The 20,248-nt window shown below is 45.2% G+C and overlaps 1 protein-coding gene across 1 annotated transcript; it reads left to right on the top strand.

Moving 5' to 3' along the window:
* The first annotated feature begins 1,211 nt into the window (after window positions 1-1,211).
* On the top strand, window positions 1,212-19,919 carry tiparp (TCDD-inducible poly(ADP-ribose) polymerase). The gene is made up of 7 exons (XM_029446798.1): window positions 1,212-1,568; window positions 2,589-3,641; window positions 10,979-11,168; window positions 11,594-11,781; window positions 15,991-16,287; window positions 17,677-17,934; window positions 18,901-19,919. Exons 2-7 carry the CDS (start codon window positions 2,614-2,616, stop codon window positions 19,088-19,090), a joined length of 2,151 nt encoding a protein of 716 aa, XP_029302658.1. The 5' UTR covers window positions 1,212-1,568; window positions 2,589-2,613; the 3' UTR covers window positions 19,091-19,919.
* Window positions 19,920-20,248: the final 329 nt, after the last annotated feature.

Below are 20,248 nucleotides of genomic sequence, written 5' to 3'. Positions count from 1 at the left end.
AGGAGTAATAATCCTCTTCAAGACTTAATTAAATATTTTAGTTAACAAATTGCATCTCATGTTCGCATTAACACACAGCGTTTCTAAGAATATGTACGTGGGGGGGTTAGAGTAAGTGAAACATCTGCATTACTTATGTACAGTTTTGAGGCGCTTGAGCTTAATGTGAGTATTTATATTTGATGCTGTTTCAGATGTAAATATTGTCCTCTATCCTCCTCTACATGAATCCGACAGCTATAGTTACGTTTTAGATTAAGAGTTCACCTACAAAATAATGATTTTTACTAAATAAGATTGTTTAAAGTGCACATAAAGCAGTTCAAATGAGCTCCAACTTGACCAACTGCAACATTAAAATGCTGATTACCACTTTCTTATAAGACATACTTTATAAAGAGTGGTAACTAATGGCTGTATTGATATTCATTAAATAATTTAGTAGGCATTATAGATTATTCATAGGTCAATATAGACTCTTTGTGTTTCCAATCTGTAGGAAATCCATTTGATGAAGACTCCTTTGTAAGGATCCTCACAGTACTTTTAATTTAAGCAAGTCTAAATTAAACTGACAAAAACATAGTTCCCTTTATGTCAATTTGTGTTGGAAATGTAATAATCTTAAATTGCTTTAGGAATATGCACTAAAGTATACAACTAAGAAGGGTTTTGCATAATTCCCGGATTGTGCAAACTCCTGTGTCATGTCATAAGACTGTATTTCCCTTGTAGTGTGTTCATGTGATACATATTTCTTATTAAATGTGTATTTAAGCACACTGCCTCAAACTAATTCATAAATGGAAAACATGTGGGCGGGTAGAACCGGTACCCAGAGTAGGCGACTGGTTGTATTTGACTTCTTTGTGTGCAGTGTACAAAGCACTAAGGAGCGTCAGAAAGGACAAAATACATTGAAAAAAAACTTGCAATATAATGTCTAAAAGTATATTGTAGTGGCATATGTGCAGCCTACTTTACTAACCTCAAATTAAATGCATATGTGTTGATCTAAATGATCTAAATCCGTATGCACAGCTCGTGCAGGTCTACCTTATTGGTTGTGCACTGTAAGGACATGTCTTGTCTTTAAGCCCTGTGTGTCCCAGTTTGCTTTGTATTACTTCCGGGGTCCGGCATAAAGGCCTCTGCCGGTCCCCTCACCCCCCCATGCAGTTTCTTCCGATCACCAGCAGACTCTCTCCCTCCCCCCTCTCTTTGAAGCGAAGCCCCGCCCGTGACCAGGTTACGGGGCGGGGCTTGGCTGTGCAGAGCCTGGGAGGCAGGCAGAGCGTCTCTCGCTACAGCTGTGCTTCGCTCTTTGTCGGTCTCTGCTCCTCTCCTGCGCTTTTCTATCCGGTACAAGGATACAAAGAGAGGGACAGAGCATGAGAGCCGCGGGGGCAGCAGAGGGACACGAGGAAACCTAACCGGACTACAGTCTAGTCCAGACACGGATACTATTATCTTCAGACTGGATACGGAGCTCCGCCGATGTACGCACTGGATTTTACCCAGCAAAGAGTGTCGAGATCGGGGGGAGAGGGGCGGACTTTAGTACGCAGGTAGGGTTTTGTCGTCTCGTTGTGTCTGAGAAATGTAGAAAGGGAGTTCGTCGTTCGTCCGTGAAAGCTGCACTATAATAAAATCCCCTGCTCGTCTTGCTGCAGTGCTTCACTGTCCGGGGTTTAAAAAAAAAAAAAAAAAAGCTTTTCAACTCCGAAGCCCCCCCAGCTCCGGGTCTGCTGAAGAAAGTGTTTTTAACGAGAGGAAAGCTCGTGTTGAAATAAAGCTCCGGGGTGCCTCGTTTATCTTTTGTCATTGCTCCGCCGCAGTGCCTTGTGTGTGTGTGTGTGTGTGTGTGTGTGTGTGTCGACTGTAGCCTACGTGCAAACTTGCTCGGGCAACGATGTGTAAGCGGCACGTAGACGGCAGGGGCCGCGTATCGGACTCCCGTGATCAAAATATATCGTCCCGAGAGAGAGAGGTTTTGTTACAGGGATGATTTTATCGCTCCTGCTCAGAGACGCAGCTGTAATTACAGGCATGACGTTAGTGAGAGACCAAAGGCACACAGAGTTAAAGCCAAACACTCTGTCCCATTATATATTCGCTCTTTCTTCTTCTTCTTCTTTTTTTTTTTATAAATCAATTTAATCTGAAACTGGTGACTCTGTGCTCAAATTCCCTACAGCAGGATTAGGTCATATTTTTTCCGCTTCAATTACCGGCTGCAAGTAGCTTCATGAAGCCTCTCGTTTCCAGAGTCCCGATAACAAGCTGTGACATTCATACATGGCCTATAACATGTCTGGTATTATTCATGTTAATTATTATTAATTATCCCTGCAGGGTCATTATGGGATCAGAGCAGTCTGTTTGTTTTTGTCGGGGAGGTTAAACAGGTTTCGTTTCAGCAGATGGATAGACGGGTTTTCCTCCCCAGGAAAGGAAATATGAGTTGTTATTATAGCATAATAGCTGTATGTAACATATTAAACGTCGCGAGGATGACTTCACTAAGATTATAGGTGCTATCTTTGATGACTACCTCTTCATTCCTCTCTTTCTCTTTCCCTTCTCAGGATTGGCGGTGTTTAGGAGGGGGTCATGGATAACACTTTGCACATTCTCCAGAAATCCTCAGACTGTGTGCCGGCTGGGATCTCCCTGGCTATGAGTTTAAATACGGACGAAGGGGAAGGTTTCACGGAACGGCAGATCGTGGGGCTCCCCGACAAAATACCTCTGGTGAAACCTTATTTTAAAAAGAAGCAGAGGAAATTAGACGCCAAATGCCTCCACCGTGCCCTAGAGGATCCCATACTGACCACGTTACTGAGCACGGATGCGCTGGTGTCCGGGGATGGGGTGTTTGTTCCCCGGAACCAGCCGGGTCGGACTCCGGGAACCCTGTGCGCTGCGGCCGTGGTCAAACAGAACTGTATGGGCCAGGTGTGTCTCAAAGCCACGGTAGCTGCTGTTAACGCCACAGCTGTGGCTGGAGTACCGGGGCTGATGACCCGGGACGGGGATGTGGAAATAGCCGATACTACTGCGGAGCTGGAGGAGACTGAGCGGCGAGGGGAGCGAACCAAGATCACGGATCCCACCCCCGACAACCCCTGCTTTCAGCCGAAGCCTGGCCTCAGGGCAGCCGGGAGCACAGTGACAATAACGACCCCCGGCAGGGATATACGTCCCACAGTTGCACCCCAGGCTCCTCGCCAGGAGGGGAGCATCAAAAGCAACGACCTCTTAACCTCTGGGCCTAAAAACCTCCCAGTCAAAGACTGCACCGGCGTCCAGGACCCCCTTGCCCTCCTCCTGCTGCCAGACAAAGGAGTGCTATTTCACGATAAAAGTGAAGAGGCCTCCCTGGACCTGGTTTTTGAGCTGCTCACCCAGCTCCAGTATCACACACACCAGTCAGACTCCGTGGACATTTGTGTGGATTTCCTCCAGGGACAGTGTGTTTATGGCAATGACTGTGCCCACCACCACACTGTCCTGCCCTACCACTGGCAGATCCGCAGGAGCAGTAACCAGACATGGCAGAGCATAGCAGACGACTCCCAGGAGCAGCTGGAGAGACTGTACTGCAACCCAGACAACGAGCAAGTCAGGCTCAAGTTTCAGTAAGTATCCCCGTTTACTGCAACCTGCAGGCTGTATTATTCTATATTGTGTATAAGCCTTTTAGTTAGATAAAGGATCTCACTGTGGAGGGAAGCAGCATTTCTGTGTTGGGTCTGTACCTGTGGGCATGTGGGTCAATTCACTTTCAATTCAATCATTTCAAAATAGGAACTGAAAACATAGTTCATGCACTTGCGGAAGATCATCAGTTCAACATTTCTGTTTACAGGACGACAACACCTGCATGTGATTTATAATAATGTCTTGATATAGTCGGAGAGTACAGTGCAGTGCACCCACCGCAGTATATTACAGTGTCTTAAGTACTGTTGAAAAGGCTACTCTGTGGTAAATTGATAGGTACATTGTTGCCATGTCACAAGTACCCATGAATTAACAAATATTTGACACTTGTGACATGGCAACAATGGTGCAGTAAGCTGATAGGCTGCTTGTGAACGATAAGCACTTCTGGTTCGGCGTGTTGGAAACAGTAGACCTCGGCCTGAGCTTCCTCTTTGGTTTCACCACCGGTGACAAACTGAAAACGTTGCCTCTACAGCTGTTCTGTACATGTGTGGCTCATGGAGTGCAGCCAAGTGAATGTGCCCGTTTGTTTGTACAGTTCTAACTGTAGATCTGCGTTATTAATGTGTGTATTAGTCTTTTGATCTTCTGTGTGTGTGTGTGTGTGTGTGTTTTGGCCTTCACATGTGATGTAGTTAATGAGTAACTGACATCCATCTTTATTTGAACTATCGTATCAGCGATCGTGCTCGTGTGTAGTCACGGCAGTCCATCTCTCTATATTGCTTATCTACTTCCTGTATTACTCCCTGCTCCCAAACTCACTCTGCGATTGGCTGGAGCTCCGTCCAAACTAGAATTTACAGCACTCATGGCAGAAAGCTGTGAACTTCCATGACCCCCAGTTGCCTTGTGCGGTCACTGACACAGACGCACTTGGCAGCTTCTCCCCTTCCCTCGGTCATAGACATGCACACCAATGTGTACACTCACACACACACACACACACACATTCATTGCTTGGCACGCAGACGCTCGCACGAATCGGCTGCACAGAGAAGCTCAGTGGCTTGCAGTGCTCACACGCACGCCTTTTAGCAGACAGAGATAAACCTCTCTTTCACTCTCTCACACACCCACATAGATACACACACATGCAAGCACTTGGCAAGCCCCGGTGGGGTGACATAAAGGAGCCTGCACCGCTTCCTGTGAAACTCTACTGTATGCAGGCACATTCACACTTAGGCACTCGCACACAATGAGTACGTCTGCAGGGTCGCGGTTCACCTTATTCTTATTCCGCCCAGCTTACCGTATATATGTCATGTCACTATGTTCATGTCAGACATAATGTCCTACGTGCCGTTTAGATGCATCCGACTAATTACTGTTTTCGTTTAGCGATTTAATCTGCCACATATTCTCTAGATGAATTATTTGGTGTGTCTGGTTTTGTCTGACAAACCCGAGATATTCAGTTCACGATCACGTGCATGAAAGAAAAGCAGCACATGGTTGGAGTCGGAGCATGTTTTTTGTTTTGTTTGAGAAATGACTTTGGATTAATCAATTAATAAAATTGACTCACTGTTTCCAGCCGGTCGTTTTAGTAACCGTTGCAGAGAGCGGTTGAACTTATCCCAACATCAGCAAACACGCAGACAGCTGCTGTTTGATTAAGGTGTAGTTGACACGTCTTTAAGGCACCTTCAGTTGTAAACTACCACATTAACTGCGTTGATCTCTAATGCCATCAGAGAATGTAAACCCCCCCCGTCTTTGTAACATTATTGTTTGAATCGGGTGCAGTCTGTAAACGGAGTTAACGACGCAGCGCTATCCCATTATACTCTCAAACTATCAACCACATCCACGTCATCAGGTCTTTCATGATTAACTAAGCCCTTTGAGCAGCCATGTGTGTTTGTCTTTGTTTATGTCTGTGTTGACACTACACACACAGGTTTGCGTGTGTACAAAGATTTGTATGTGTCCGTGTGTTTGACTTGTTGACTCGTTTTTTCAACTGAAACTCTATGCAAAGTGCATATTGCTCCACAAACAGGATATGCACCTGGTGGTGTCAACCCAAATTCTTCGGAGGCCCTTGTGGGTGTGTTGCGCTCTCACACACCCAGACAGGACCATCCGACTCGCTTATCAGAAACTCCCTAGAAACGGCAGAATAATCGGACACAATACTGTTGTCATTGTGTTTTAGTCTTTACTGTGCATCAACACATGTACACAACATGTACACAACACAACGTAGCACACGGTGGTTTCTGATCGGGCGATGAGAAACAAACCGGAAAGTTGGTTACCTGCTTCACACACTTCTGGTTACTCAGTTCAATCATTTACTCCATGCTTTTGTTGTACTGGGTGTGTGTGAGAGCTCTTTTGATAGTCTGCTTTAGAAACGCAATCCAGCCACACACACACACACACACACACACACACACACACACACACACACACACGCAGGGCAGAGACATCACCGTGGTTACCACAGCCAAATGATAACATCGTTAGTGATCTAAAGAGCAGCAGATTACTTAACAAGCTCTACTGTCGGTATGGCAACACAGGCCTGTGTGTGTGTGTGTGTGTGTGTGTGTGTGTGTGTGTGTGTGTGTGATTATATGTCCTGTACGGAGTGTGTGTGTGTGTGTTCTGCGCTGAGCTGTTCCCATGTGTGCATGAACCATCTCACAGGTTAATCCATATGATAAGCAAGACTGGACGTCTGGCTAATCCTCCTTTAGTCATGAAATCAGCAGTAAGGAGGAACGTCACAGTCATCGCTTCTAAAAGTTATACTGTGATAATCTTCGGCTGTACACTTGCTTGTTAACAGATTTATGGTGTGTGTGTGTGTGGGGGGGGGGGGGAGTATATGTCTATTCCTCCTTGGCTCTTTTGAAGTATTACATGACATCTGTTATTTACAGGAAAACACACATTCGGAACCAAATCTCCTATAATCTCCAATTTCCTGTAATGTCTTTGTAACAGGGACTTGAAAAACATCTTTCAGATTTGTGCGTAACCATGAGGAAGTATATATTTTTCATATAAGTGTGTGTGTGTGTGTGTGTGTGTGTGTGTGTGTGTGTGTGTGTGTGAGAGAGAGAGAGAGAGAGAGAGAGAGAGAGAGACTCGTTTGTCGGCCAGGTGATAAAACCCATTGTCATTAACTGACATAAAGAGTCACCGAGCACCGAGGGCAGAGCGACCTGACACCAAGGTGTGTGTGTGTGTGTGTGTGTGTGTGTGTGTGTGTGTGTGTGTGTGTGTGTGTTTATATCGTGAGGGATTCCACGTCACTTCATTGTGTCACAAATCAAAGAAAATCAAGGATGGTTGTGTCTACGAGAGTTTGTTTGCCAGTGGTGATTGTGCGTGTGTGAAAAGAGGCGGTGTCAAGATAATCAGACTGTGTGCGTGCATGTGTGTGTGTGTGCGTGTGTGTGTTATAACGTGTCAGACAGCCCATGCCATGAATCAGTCGGGCGAGGTCTGGGTCGCTCTGCTCTTATTACTCAGTCTGCCTTCATCCCCTCATCTTTTTTCCCTCTCCACCTCATCCTCCTTTGTCCTTTATGGATATTGTCTCCCGTACATCTCCTTGTCCCCCCTCCTTTACTCCCCTTTTTCTCTGTCTTTGAATCTCTTTTTTCATTCCTCAACTGTCCCCCGGGGGCCTCAAGAGGTGCAAGAGATGAGGAATGTGTGTGCTTTGCCGCTGCACTCAAGCAGCATCATGATCATCGTCTCTTTTTCAAGTGTCACTAAGTGTTATTTTTAATGTCAAACTCGGTTATCCTCCCATCACACCCCCGGTTCGTTCACATTTTGTACCCTGGAAAGAGTTTTGAAATTTCAAAAGGAGCCTTACAGCACTGAGGGAGAGGACACCCTGAACTGTGAGCTTAATGACGAGCTGTAGAGGAGGACGCAGACACATTATGAGCAGGGCGACAGAGGACATGCAGGAGACCTGGTGTCCTGATCTCTTTGTGTGATGTTGTCCTTAAGAGCAGAAAAAAACAAAATCCAACGAGCTACATCTGAGCAGATAACTGGAAAGTGAATAGCTCTGACATGAGGAAACAACGCGAACCCATGACATTAAGGCTGTGTGTGTGTGTGTGTGTGTGTGTGTGTGTGTGTGAGTGAAAGAAGCCGTCGTCAGCAGATTTGGTTGACTGACTGACTTATCAAGGCGTGACTGGATGAAGTTTGCGCGTGTGCACATGAATCTGTCAAAAGAATGTGTGTGTGTGTGTGTGTGTGTGTGTGTGTGTGTGTGTGTGTGTGTGTGTGTGTGTGAGAGCTCTCATGTTATTATTTTTTTTCTAGCCTGAGACGTTCACAATAGCATGACTGATGCTGGTATGTGGGTCCTTGTGTGTGTGTGTGTGCAGCCGTGAGAAAGTTGGAAAGGTGTGTGTGCTGAAGGCAGTGTGAGGAATGAACATCCATTTTCTTAACCTTTATTTATCCAGGGAAAGGTTTTGCTGAACACGCGTTCTCTTTTTTTCTTCTCCAGCAACACCCTGCTGCAGCACTCAGCACTGATCCACACACTCACACCTGGGAGGTGTGTGCTGTAGGAACAGTGCAGGTTTGCTGCGTTTTCAGCGTCATGTGCTCCGGGGCCTTTTTTTTTTCCTTTCCTTTTTCACCTTTAGCATACAAACACTCCTCCCTAGTCAGCAGTTAAGTTTTCCATACAAATTAATTTTTCCTGTAAACCTATAATACGCCGCTCTTTCAATTTTCTGTTGACTCTCGTGTGTGTGTGTGTGTGTGTGTGTGTGTACCTTTTGCACAAACTTGGAGCGGCCCGACATTTCAAGCGTGGTCTTGAAAGTGTCGACCTTGCCAGAGTGGGAGTGCCTTTAGCGTCTCTGTCCAACTTTTGATTGGCCTCCACTTTGAAAGCACCGAATCTCAGTGCACTTAATTTAACCGGCGGAATTTTATTTTTAGAACAGCACAAACTAGTCTGAGAGCGAGGGAGGGGAGAGGACTCTGAAAGGCTTTGAAAATCATTGACTGACCTCTCTGGAGACCTGTCTTCCTCTGAGAGTGTGTGTGTGTGTGTGTGCGTGCTGTAAGAGACGATGACTGTGGTTCACACGCATACACAGAAGCTCTTGTCATCACAACATACCATTACAGGCAGAAACTGTCTGTACTGAGGGACCGTCAAAGAGAGAGAAGGCCACGCAGGTGCATCTTTCTTGTCCACACACACAAAGTACAGAGAACAGAGAGACAGAAAGAAGCAGTGAAACAGGGAACAGAGCAAAGTGATGACAGAACAAATGGAGAAAAGAAAGAAGCGAACAAAGAGAGCAGCAGAGAACAGTGTGACCAGAGGTGACGTTAAGGATGTCCCGTTTTCACAGTTAATTTGCTTCTGCCACATCTTCACTTTCTTTCCTTTCACGTCCGTCTGTATTCCCGTCGTTTCTCGCAGCGCCTCTTTCCACCGTCCTTTCTCTTCTGTTTCTCTGTTCCAGTTCTGCCTTTTGATATTCAAATCCAAACCGAAACCTCTCGTTAGTTAAACGCTTGAATGCAGTTTTGGGAAGGGATCTCGAGGACATCTGCGTTATGCATCTGCCTTGTTTTTCTGCTAATCTGGTGATCTTATAATCAGTGACTCACTCCTCCAGTAACTGTTTTGTTTCTGCACGTGCTCCGTGAATGCATTCCTATTTCACTTCCTCTTAAAGACAAGCAGTCACCGTGTGATTTAGCAGAAACGCCGACTGCTAACATCGTGTGTATAATTAGTATTTGTATCAGTTTCCATGTTTGTTTTTAGAAAATGACTCGGCACCTCTCTTCATTCATCATTATCCCCCTCCTGAACGAAACTGAACTGTGTGTGTGTGTGTGTGTGTGTGTGTGTGTGTGTGTGTGTGTGTGTGTGTGACCAGTAATTGCACTTACAGTAGATGAAACTCAATACTTACATTATAAGTGTTCCCATTATAATATGAGGTTTCACTTCTCCAAGCCGCTGAACTAATAACTCAGTCGGTCCACACACAGATAGGAAACATCTAAAGACTATAATTCATGCGCTTTATTTAGAACAAACCTGAGGCACACACATTACCAGAACATGACCCCAATACACACTATCTCACACACGTTTCCAGACGGACACACACTCGCCGATGTCTAACCTTTGACGTGACATCCAATTAGTTTCCCGGCAAAGATCAATGAGCCCATTAACACAGGCGGGCTGTGTGCATGTTTTTGTGTGTGTTTTTGAGAAGTTTGCATGTGTCTCTGTGTGTATGTGACGTCTACGCATATGTGTGTGTGTCTGCCTCTCTGTCTGGCTGCTGTCCATGGCATAGCGTGCCAGTCTATGATGCCCACATTTATGTGAGTGGTACGTCTGACCCAGAAAGGATTTGCCAGAGGCCCTATGGAGAACTAATGTAGAGAGACTGATGCACACACACACACACACACACACACACACACACACACACACACACACACACACACACACACACACACACACAACACACACACACACACACACACACACACACACACACACATAATAGGGTTTTGACCCACGCTTGTCGAGACAGAGAGGGGTTAAGGGAGGCTGTATGAACATAATAACATTATGTGTTTCCACCATTTATTTACTTAGCCGATGCTAACACGTTAGCATGGTACACAGTCATTGCTCACAGCTGATCCTGGCTTTGAAGCTCTGAAGGAATAGCTTAACATGTTTGGGAAGAACAGCAGCACAAGTCTGTACGCTAAATGTGAAGCTACAGCCAGCAGCATGTTAGCTTAGCTTAGCTGCTGCTCATCTAACGTCTCCCCACATGTTGAACTATTCCTGTAACCGTCATGCTACAAAGTGAAACAGCATTTTATTTATTTTCTGGTCTGTTTTAGAAGTAAGATTAATATGTAAATGCTTCCGGTGACCTTCATGTTTTCAGTGCGTGTACATTTTAAACATGTCCTCCTTGTTTCTCTGTATTCTCTGCATGTAGTAAGTCATGTGATGGATGCTGTCGTCCTGTGTGACGCAGGCTGAGGGAGCTGTTGGAGGTTTAGAGGTCTTGCTACAGGGCACTCGGTTTAAATCAAGGTTTCATGGAATTATGAGCTGTGAGAATTTAACTACAAGGTCACCGTCACAAAGCCACATGTCGGCCGACCATGTCGATGCACATTAAGCGTCCTCCCGCTGACCGCAGCAGTTGGTTATTTGTTTAACAATGATTCAAACTTTGTGTTTCAGGGGTCGTGTGTTTTCCCTAGACTTTGGCGCGATGCGGGTGTGTGACCTGGAATTTGACCGCGTGCGACGACTGACCACTCCTGCCAGCCCTCTACCCATGCCCATAACAACCCCCAACCCCACCCCCAGCTGTCACACAGTGTGGAAGTACTACTGCAGAGACAACTTTGGCTGGAGGGAATACTCCGAGGTGAGCAGCTCGGTGCACTTGTGTGTTTATTTGAGTGTGAACATGAGGCCAGGCGCATTGCCCACACCAATCGATCGTCTAGCCACTGTGATGGGATCAATTTGGACACATGTGCACACACACACACACACACACACACACACACACACACACACACACACACACACACACACACACATATATGTACACATCAACACCCCCATTGCAATTTATTTCACCAAATCAGTAAAGACCGTTTTCTCTCCTTGTGTAAGTTTGAGTCGTGATTATCAGGTCGGCTCTTTGTTATCTGAACATTGCACCACGCTTAACTGACATTTCCCCTCTCCAAACCCCCCCTTCCTCATTCCAGCGCAGAACATTCACCATGATAAACAATGCAGTCTAATCTCTCTTCCTTCTCGTTCACCTGTTCTCCTCCACAGCCGGTGGTGAAGCTCATAGAGGAGGCGAGCACGAGGGGTCTTAAAGAGGTGCGATTCATTACGCTCCAGAACCAGTACATCCTCAACATCAGGGAGGGCTTCCAGCAGAACGCCGTCTTCGGGTTCCGGCGTCAGATCAAAAAGCGGCCCATGTTCATGTCCTCTGTAATGCTTACACCCCACCTGCAGTGAGTAAAGACATTTAACACTTGTTTTGTTTCCCCTGCTGCTCTTAAAATAAGGAGGTTAGCACATATTAAGGTGTAGCCTGGATGCTCCTGATCCAGAGCTGCGTTTCTTTAGCCATGTCCTGCGGCGTGGCTGCAGGGATGTCGGTGTGTCGGTCGGCACACTATGGGATGGATTGCAATGCAAGTTTGTAGAGACATTCATGTCCCCTTCAGGGTCAATTGTAATAACTTGGATAGTCTTCTGACTTTAGAGCAACTACATTCTACACTCTTGGCCAAAATAAGTCACGATAAAGATATCATCCAGATATCTACAGAAAATTATCTTTTTTTGTCTCTTTGTGCTAATTAGCAAATGTTAGCATGCTAACACGCTAAACTAAGATGCTAAACATCGCGATGCTAGCGTTGTTGTTGGGAGCTAATGCTGAAACCTGCTCGGTGTTGTCGACGTGGAAGCTTTTGGGATGCAAAGTATTGTTTCTATTAACCTCTGAGATCGAAAACATCCTGATAAACATCAGGGTTTAGAATCGTTAATTAATAGCAAGGCAACGTGTGAGGAACAATCAGTCCTCAGTGGAGAGGTAGAGGTCATCAACTAGATTTATAGTCTCTCTTTGTCTCTATCCCCCCCCCCCCCCCCCACCTCACCCCCCTCTATTTCCTATTATAACATCTGGCAGAGCCTCGCTTATCATTTAGCTCTCAGATGTTAACCTTGTAAGAGAACATTTCGTATTTAGGATATGAAGCCACATTGAGTATTACACCAAAGTGCTCGACTTTACATATAGTGCCTGGCAACACATGCACAGTAACAGACACACACACACACACACACACACACACACACACACTAGCTCTTCAGGATGTGATACACTGTCTCCCTCTGGCTCTCGGTGTTCTGGGAGCATCCTGAGTCCCTGTTTGGAGACGCACAATGCTAATGTCGCGCTGAATACTCAAACGCCTCTGAATACCACATCCACATTTAATCCAGGACTGCTGCACATTGGTCGCCTGAGCCGAACGTGGAACCTATAGAACCCATAAGACATGTGAGACAAGAGGCAACAGAGAGGGACATACTATTTCAGTTGGGCTTATGTGTCTCCAAACGTGTGAGAAAATCTGTGAATGAGATGTGTTCACGTTCTTCTCGAGGAAACAGAGGATTTCCTCTTTCAGATGCCGTTTTATCTTCATAGCAGTGAAGTGATCTGCCTCGCCTGCACTCGTCTCAGTATTATTCCTGAAACAAGTGACACCAGATTGGAAATGAGTGGAGTCATCTCACCCCATTTGCAGAATGTTTCACGTCCTTTGCTGAGCCGGCTGCTGTAGCGGTGTCCTGCCAGTGTCCCGTACAGAGCGGGCGCTAGTACGAGCTGTTCCTGCACGGCCTTGACAGTTAAGAGGAGACAAAATGTAGAGCAGGAGATGGAGGAAAGAGGCAGACAATTAGATGGAGGAAGCAGGAGATAGAGAAGGAATGAAGGGAGAGATAGAGAGATAGAGAGACAGTGAGAGGAAGAGAGAGAATAAATCTAAATGGTTTCCAGACTGGGTGCACAGCCCAGTAGAGCTGGTGAGTGAAGCAGTGTTAACATGTGACTGTGGGAGCTGGGATTTGTTTCCTGGGACTTTTCCATCCCTTTGTTGTGCGCGTTGCTTCAATTAATCACTTTGTGAATCTGATCACACGTCACATTATGGAAACAAAAAGCAAATTGTCCAAAACATAGCGGCAACACTTGTTTTATGTTTACAGAGAAATGAATGCAAGACAATGCAGTGTCCATCCCAAGAGACCAGAGAGTGTGTGTGTGCGTCCTCTCTCCCTCTCCTCCCGTCCTCTCTCTCCCTCTCCCTCTCTCCCGTCCTCTCTCCTCTCCTCCCGTCCTCTCTCCTCTCCTCCCGTCCTCTCTCCTCTCCTCCCTCCGTCCTCCTCGTCCTCCCGTCGTCCTCTCTCCCTCTCCTCCCGTCCTCCTCCCTCTCCTCCCCGTCCTCTCCCTCTCCCCTCTCCTCCCGTCCTCTCTCTCTCCTCCTCCGTCCTCTCTCCTCTCCTCCCGTCCTCTCTCCTCTCCTCCCGTCCTCTCTCCTCTCCTCCCGTCCTCTCCTCCCTTCGTCCTCTCTCCCTCTCCTCCCGTCCTCTCCCTCTCCTCCCGTCCTCTCCCTCTCCCTCTCCTCCCGTCCTCTCTCCTCTCCTCCCGTCCTCTCCCTCTCCTCCCGTCCTCTCTCCTCTCCTCCCGTCCTCTCTCCTCTCCTCCCGTCCTCTCTCCTCTCCTCCCGTCCTCTCTCCTCTTCCTCCCGTCCTCTCTCCTCTCCTCCCGTCCTCTCCCTCTCCTCCCGTGCTCTCTCTCCTGGTGATGTTATTTTCAGCCATCTCTCCCTGTCCTGTTATCTCTCCTATACGTTCTCCTTCTCGCTCTTCTCTCTGCGCTCCTCTCACTCTCTTGTTATCTGTCCCTTCCCATTTCACACTTGTGTTCTGCAGCAGGCTGTGCTGTGATCTCTTCAAAGCACACGGGGGAATAGAGACATCGATTTGGGGGACAGATCGAGACCGGACAGACGAGATAAAAGAGAGAGAGGGAGAATAGATGAGAAAAACTGTCGCAGTGTCTCAGAGAGTCGCACTGATCACGGTCTCCTGACGACACACACACACACACACACACACACACACACACACTCTCTTGTGGCTGATAGGGCTAACAGCATTTACACTTAGAGAGCGATAACTTGACAGCCAAACCACTGTTATTGACTCAAATGCCAGCCACAATAGCTTTTCTGTCGCTTTCATGACAGCTCCGCAATTGGCTTTTTTATTCTCCCCTCTCTCTTGTCCTCCCCTCTCTCTTGTTCTCGCCTCTCCCTCACTCGACCTCCCTGTTGTCTTGTTGGGTGTCTGAGTTTCACTCCCTGCTGTTTTGTTTGGTCGATGACGGCTGCTGTGGAGCGGCTCCGCTCGGCAGCGCAGTGATGTCATCGTTGACGGTTGTAGGAATATGATTTTGGAAGCAAAGACGAGTTGGTTCATCGCGGCAGACAGGCGGTTTTGTTTTACGTTGCGATGCAGCTGCACGCTGTGACGTACGGTTGATGGTTGATGAGTTTATAGTAGGATAATATAATACGGTGCAGCAGCTAACACTTCCACGTGAAGCAAGTCGGCATCAACAATGTCAGTTGTTATAAAAGTACGTGTCTGTTGAGGTTTAAGAAGGAGTGAGTTACAAAAAGTACAAAAATGCATTATTAATTTATAATTAACGCTCCGTTTAATCCTGAATAAATAATAATTAAATATTGTTAACGTGTATCTTGAGTTGTATCTTTGTTAGTTAGTTATTTTTGCATTTGCAGCGGACCTGTTGAGTGACTTAAAACATCTTGAGTCATTTTGTGCTAGCAAGTTAATTACATTCATATAATTGGAAGTGAACTGGACAGTTGTCGGCCTCCATTTCCCATCATTAGGATTACATTGCGTAGTTCTTTATTACAACCTTCCTTTGAATTCACAATTAAATCTCATTTCCTTCCTTTTAAATTATAGGAAACTAAGGGACCCATAAAATAAAACATAAACACATTTAAGTAAGATAACTAATATAAAGCTGTGAGGAAAAATGTATATTGTATACTACATATATACATGTATAATATAAAAAAAAATATATATATATATAAATATATAGATTTTTATATATATATAGATTTTTTTTAAAATATATATATATATATACATATATATTTATATTTATATATATATTTATATTTAAATATAAATATATATTTAAATATAAATATATATGTATATATATATATATTTAAATATAAATATATATTTATATTTAAATATATATTTATATTTATATATAAATATAGATTTATATTTATATATAAATATATATTTAAATATAAATATATATTTATATTTAAATATATATTTATATTTATATATAAATATATATTTATATTTATATATAAATATATATTTATATTTATATATAAATATATATTTATATTTATATATAAATATATATTTATATTTATATATAAATATATATTTATGTGTGTGTTTGAGTTTCAAACTATTAAATGTTTTTTTTAATTGTAAGATGTAAATTGTAATTGCAGTATTTTCTAATAACAAATATCTAACAGCGTTTCTCTCCCTCTCCGTCTCTCCAGGACTTTGGGCGGCCTCTCTTCATCTCCCCTACCCTCCTCCTCCTCCTCCTCCTCCTCCATGGATCTCTCTGTGTCGCATCCCCTCTCGCCGACGACCACAAACCCGCCCAGCCTTTTTCCGGAAACATGGTTGCCCATGGCGATGAACCAGGACTTCCTGCAGGTGCCGGTGTCACGTGAAGACCGCAGCTACCGTACGGTGTACAGCCTTTTCCACAAGACGGTGTCGGAGACGAAGTTCAGGATCCTTAAGATCCAGCGTGTGCAGAACCCCTTCCTCTGGGAGAAATACAAGAGGTGAGCCGGGGAGCGTTTTACTTCTTTCATCATAAATCATCAGAACCAGCCCCAATGACTTGTTTAGGGTCAGAAAGTTCACGCTTTCAATCATTGTGCATGCACGTTTCCACTGTACGTGCTGCAGCTGTGGCGTTTGACTAATGTGTGGTTGTTTTATGAAACGTTGCTGAACTGCTGAAGTTATCACTTGTTGTTGTTTTCACAGTCAAGAGAATTTCCTAAAATAGTATTTAGGTTACAAGCACAGGACTAAGTCTTTATATCAGAGCAGTGTGGCTTCTCTTGTTACATTATTCGGTTCCTCTTTTATATTTTGCTTTTGTGGCAGAACATTTGTTGTTGGGCTTTTTATCCAGATTTATTAAAATATTTCAGACGCAGCTGCATAGTTACTTGCAGACAGAACCATGAAACATTCATGAACAACAAAAACAGGGTGAATGAGAAACAAAGTGAGGAGAGGGAGAACATAAATTGGGGAAATGGGACCAGCTGTGTGAGGCTTTGTGAGAGCGAGTCAGCGGCGGTGGATGAATACGAGAATTAAGAGAGGTTTGGTGATTATGATGTTCCTGTTGCAACCGCTGTGGTTAGAGCAGGCTGGTTCTATCAGCTGTGACAGTTAAACCCTCCCACACCGACTGGTACCGCACGGTTTCACAATGACTGACATTGTCGTGTGTGCGTGAGTCGATGCTTGGGTGCGTGCAGTGTCTGTCTGTGTCAGGTCACAAGCTCCGGGGTCCTGGGAGGTCATGCTCGGGTCACAGCCTCTCTTGGTTTGACACGCTTTCACCTCCACATGCCTGATTGGTCCGCACACATAAAACGAGCTGTGTGTGTGTGTGTGTGTGTGTGTGTGTGTGTGTGTGTGTCTGTGTGTGTCTGTGTGTGTGTGTGTGTGTGTGTGTGTGTGTGTGAAGAGTAGAGCATTTGTTTTAAAATGTTTTGTGTAGGGGTGTGAGAACATATCAATGCATTTGAGTATATTATGATTTGTAAAACTGATTTTTAATCAAGTTTACGTGCAAAGAGTTTTTTAATCATTGCAAATACAGATTATTGTTCTTTTTTTATTTCATGAATAAATTATGACGGCTGCTGAGCACACATTGTAACATTAATCAACACTTGACATGATGAAGGCACGTGCAAAGGACAAAGTACTACACTATAAACTACACTTTGGTGTTTCATTTGTACCTCTTTACTTAAGACTTCATTAAACATCGCTTGTATATTACAATATAATGAATTGTGACACCTGTATTATGATGAGTATCGTATTGCCAGATTCATGCCAAGACACAGCCCTCATGAAAAGCTCTTAACACTGAAACAGATCCACAAATCTCACCTTCTGTCTCGCTTCTCTTGCTCCAACAGGAAGAAGGAGTACATGTCACGACGTATGTCAGAGATGGACCGGCTGCTGAGCGAGCGCCACCTCTTCCACGGCACCTCGGCCGACGCGGTGGAGGGCATCTGCAAGCACAACTTCGACCCCCGAGTCTGCGGCAAACACGCCACCATGTTTGGTCAGGGCTCCTACTTTGCCCGCAAGGCTGTCTACTCCCACAACTTCTCCAAGCGCTCGCCCAAAGGAGTCCACTGCATGTTCCTGGCCAAAGTCCTCACTGGCAGGTGTGTGTGTGTGTGTGTGTGTGTTTGTGTGTGTGTTTGTATATATATAACTATAATAATAATATATAGTTTCCTCTGTATAAACGATATATAAGAATTAATGATGTTACACACAGTGTATTTAATGTTCGATATTGAGCCTCAACATGTCTTAATACTAGTGACAGAAGGTGTGTGTGTGTGTGTGTGTGTGTGTGTGTGTGTGTGTGTGTAGTATATCCTAGACATGATCTCATTCTTTACTTTGAAGCGTTAGCTGGAAGTGACATCGTTTCATAGATCATATTGCTTTCAAGATGGATCTTCTTTTCCATAAACCATCGTTCAGTCTTGCTACGTGTCACGTTGCTCCCTTTCCTTAAAATGCGAGTCAAATCCAGAGCCACACATGTAAAACAGCTGATTCGGCTGCACCCCCATCATTCATCACCAGCGTCGTTATGGTGCATCAGACAGTCTGCGCCCACACACACACACACACACACACACACACACACACACACCCCATAGAGCAGTGAAGACGTTCTGTACAGCGCTCCACTCCGACTGGTGAACGTCTCTACCCGCCCACTTTGTCTGTAACTGAACACTTTTCTTATTTTAGTATGTTTTATGTATGACCCCAGAGAAGGTGGAACAAAGATTGATGGATTAGACTTTAGGGTCTGACATAAATATTTAAGGGAGGAAAAGCAAACTTGTTACAATGCACTGGTTCATATACTTGCATTACATTTATTGCATGCACTTACAGCATCTGCTTATATTATTTAAGGTGCCCTAAAACAACCCGAGGAGCAGCAGTCGTGTAATCATTAAATTTATAAGAGTCTTCTTTTAGCTGGTGAATTATTCTTCTGTAACTCCAGACGTGCACAACTGAATGGAAATCTGTTATATAATTCAAATACCGCTGCTTTCCAGTCAGAGCTGTACCGTCCTGACTCGTTCTCTCTGTTCTTACAGGTTTACTGTAGGAAATCCCTCCTTGCGGCGACCTCCACCCATCAACCTCCGTGACCCCTCCAGTGACCTTTATGACTCCTGTGTGGACAACTGGGTGGACCCCCAGATCTACGTCATCTTCAACGATGACCAGAGCTACCCTTACTTTATCATCCACTACGAGGAGGTACCCGGCACTGTCGCCGTCTAAAGCCCTGGATCAGACCTGGGTCGGTCTGGATGTGCAGATACCTACCCACAGTTTGCTTCAGTCTGTTGCGGTGCCAGATGGGTGGAGTGTGCCACTGGAGATGAGAAGGAACAGCTGAACAAGGTGGAATGTAGAGCACTTTTTGGAGGCCGTTGCCAGAGTGAACTTCACCCATCTGCTGCTCTAAACGGGCCGCAGAGTCAAACACGCGTTTGCAAATACGCAATGATTTAGGTCGACTGGATCCAACAGACTGGACTGCAGTAAGGAGCTACAGTCATCCAGAGTTCAGAGGTGGATGGAAACAGCTGAAGCCACAGCTGACTCGACCGGACTCATAAACCACCGTGATGTAGTACGAACAGGCGCTCGCGGCGGTCTACGGCAGGATTGTATCGACCGCATTGATCCAGAGCAGATGCAGGAAACAAACCAAACCTAGTCCTTGTCACCGTTTCTTTTTGACTTTGTCGTACGGCTGTAAATGAACTCCGTTCCACATCAGGACAAATGCTGTCGCAGTACTGTGAATGACCAACCGGCCGTATTATTCGGAGGAAGCGGCAACCAACCAATCGAACGCTTCCATAGAGAAACCATCGCTGACCCCCCCCCCCCCCCCCCCCCCCCGAGTGTGTAGCCAGCCTCCTTACGTTTATTTTGAGTCGATGTGCAGAAAAACCTCTCGAGAGGTTTCACGTGAAGCGAGTGCGTTTTTTGCCTTTGCGCCCACCACTTGAGTTCCTCGCGGGGGATTGAAGAGCGTACAGTCTCACGCTGAGACTCGGCAGCGCCGTAGTGTCTCGCAGCCCCCCCCCCCCCCCCCCCCCCCCCTGAAACTCCTCTCTCCTGGACCGCTCTCTCGCTCAGAGACAGTAGACATGTTTTATTGAGACAAACTGTACAGACGTTCTCTTTGTTTATATTTGAACTGTGTGCCTTTTGTTCATAAAAAAATTATTTATGTTAGTTTAATGTAACATTGATTAAATAAAGAATCTAAAAGAAAACAAATGACTAATTGATTGAACTTGTGCTTTATTCAAATCATGGGATCTGTGGAGGATGTTTCGTTGGGTCACAGCAGAGTGAACGCTTCAGCGCTCCGGTTGTGAATATCAGAGTTACATTGTTCATGTTGTTTTGCTTTTTAAAGAA

Source organism: Cottoperca gobio, chromosome 13 (genome assembly GCF_900634415.1).
Source record: "Cottoperca gobio chromosome 13, fCotGob3.1, whole genome shotgun sequence".
Taxonomy (NCBI): Eukaryota; Metazoa; Chordata; class Actinopteri; order Perciformes; family Bovichtidae; genus Cottoperca; species Cottoperca gobio.
The sequence above is the reverse complement of the archived record's forward strand: the minus strand, read 5'-3'. Positions and strand labels throughout refer to the sequence as shown.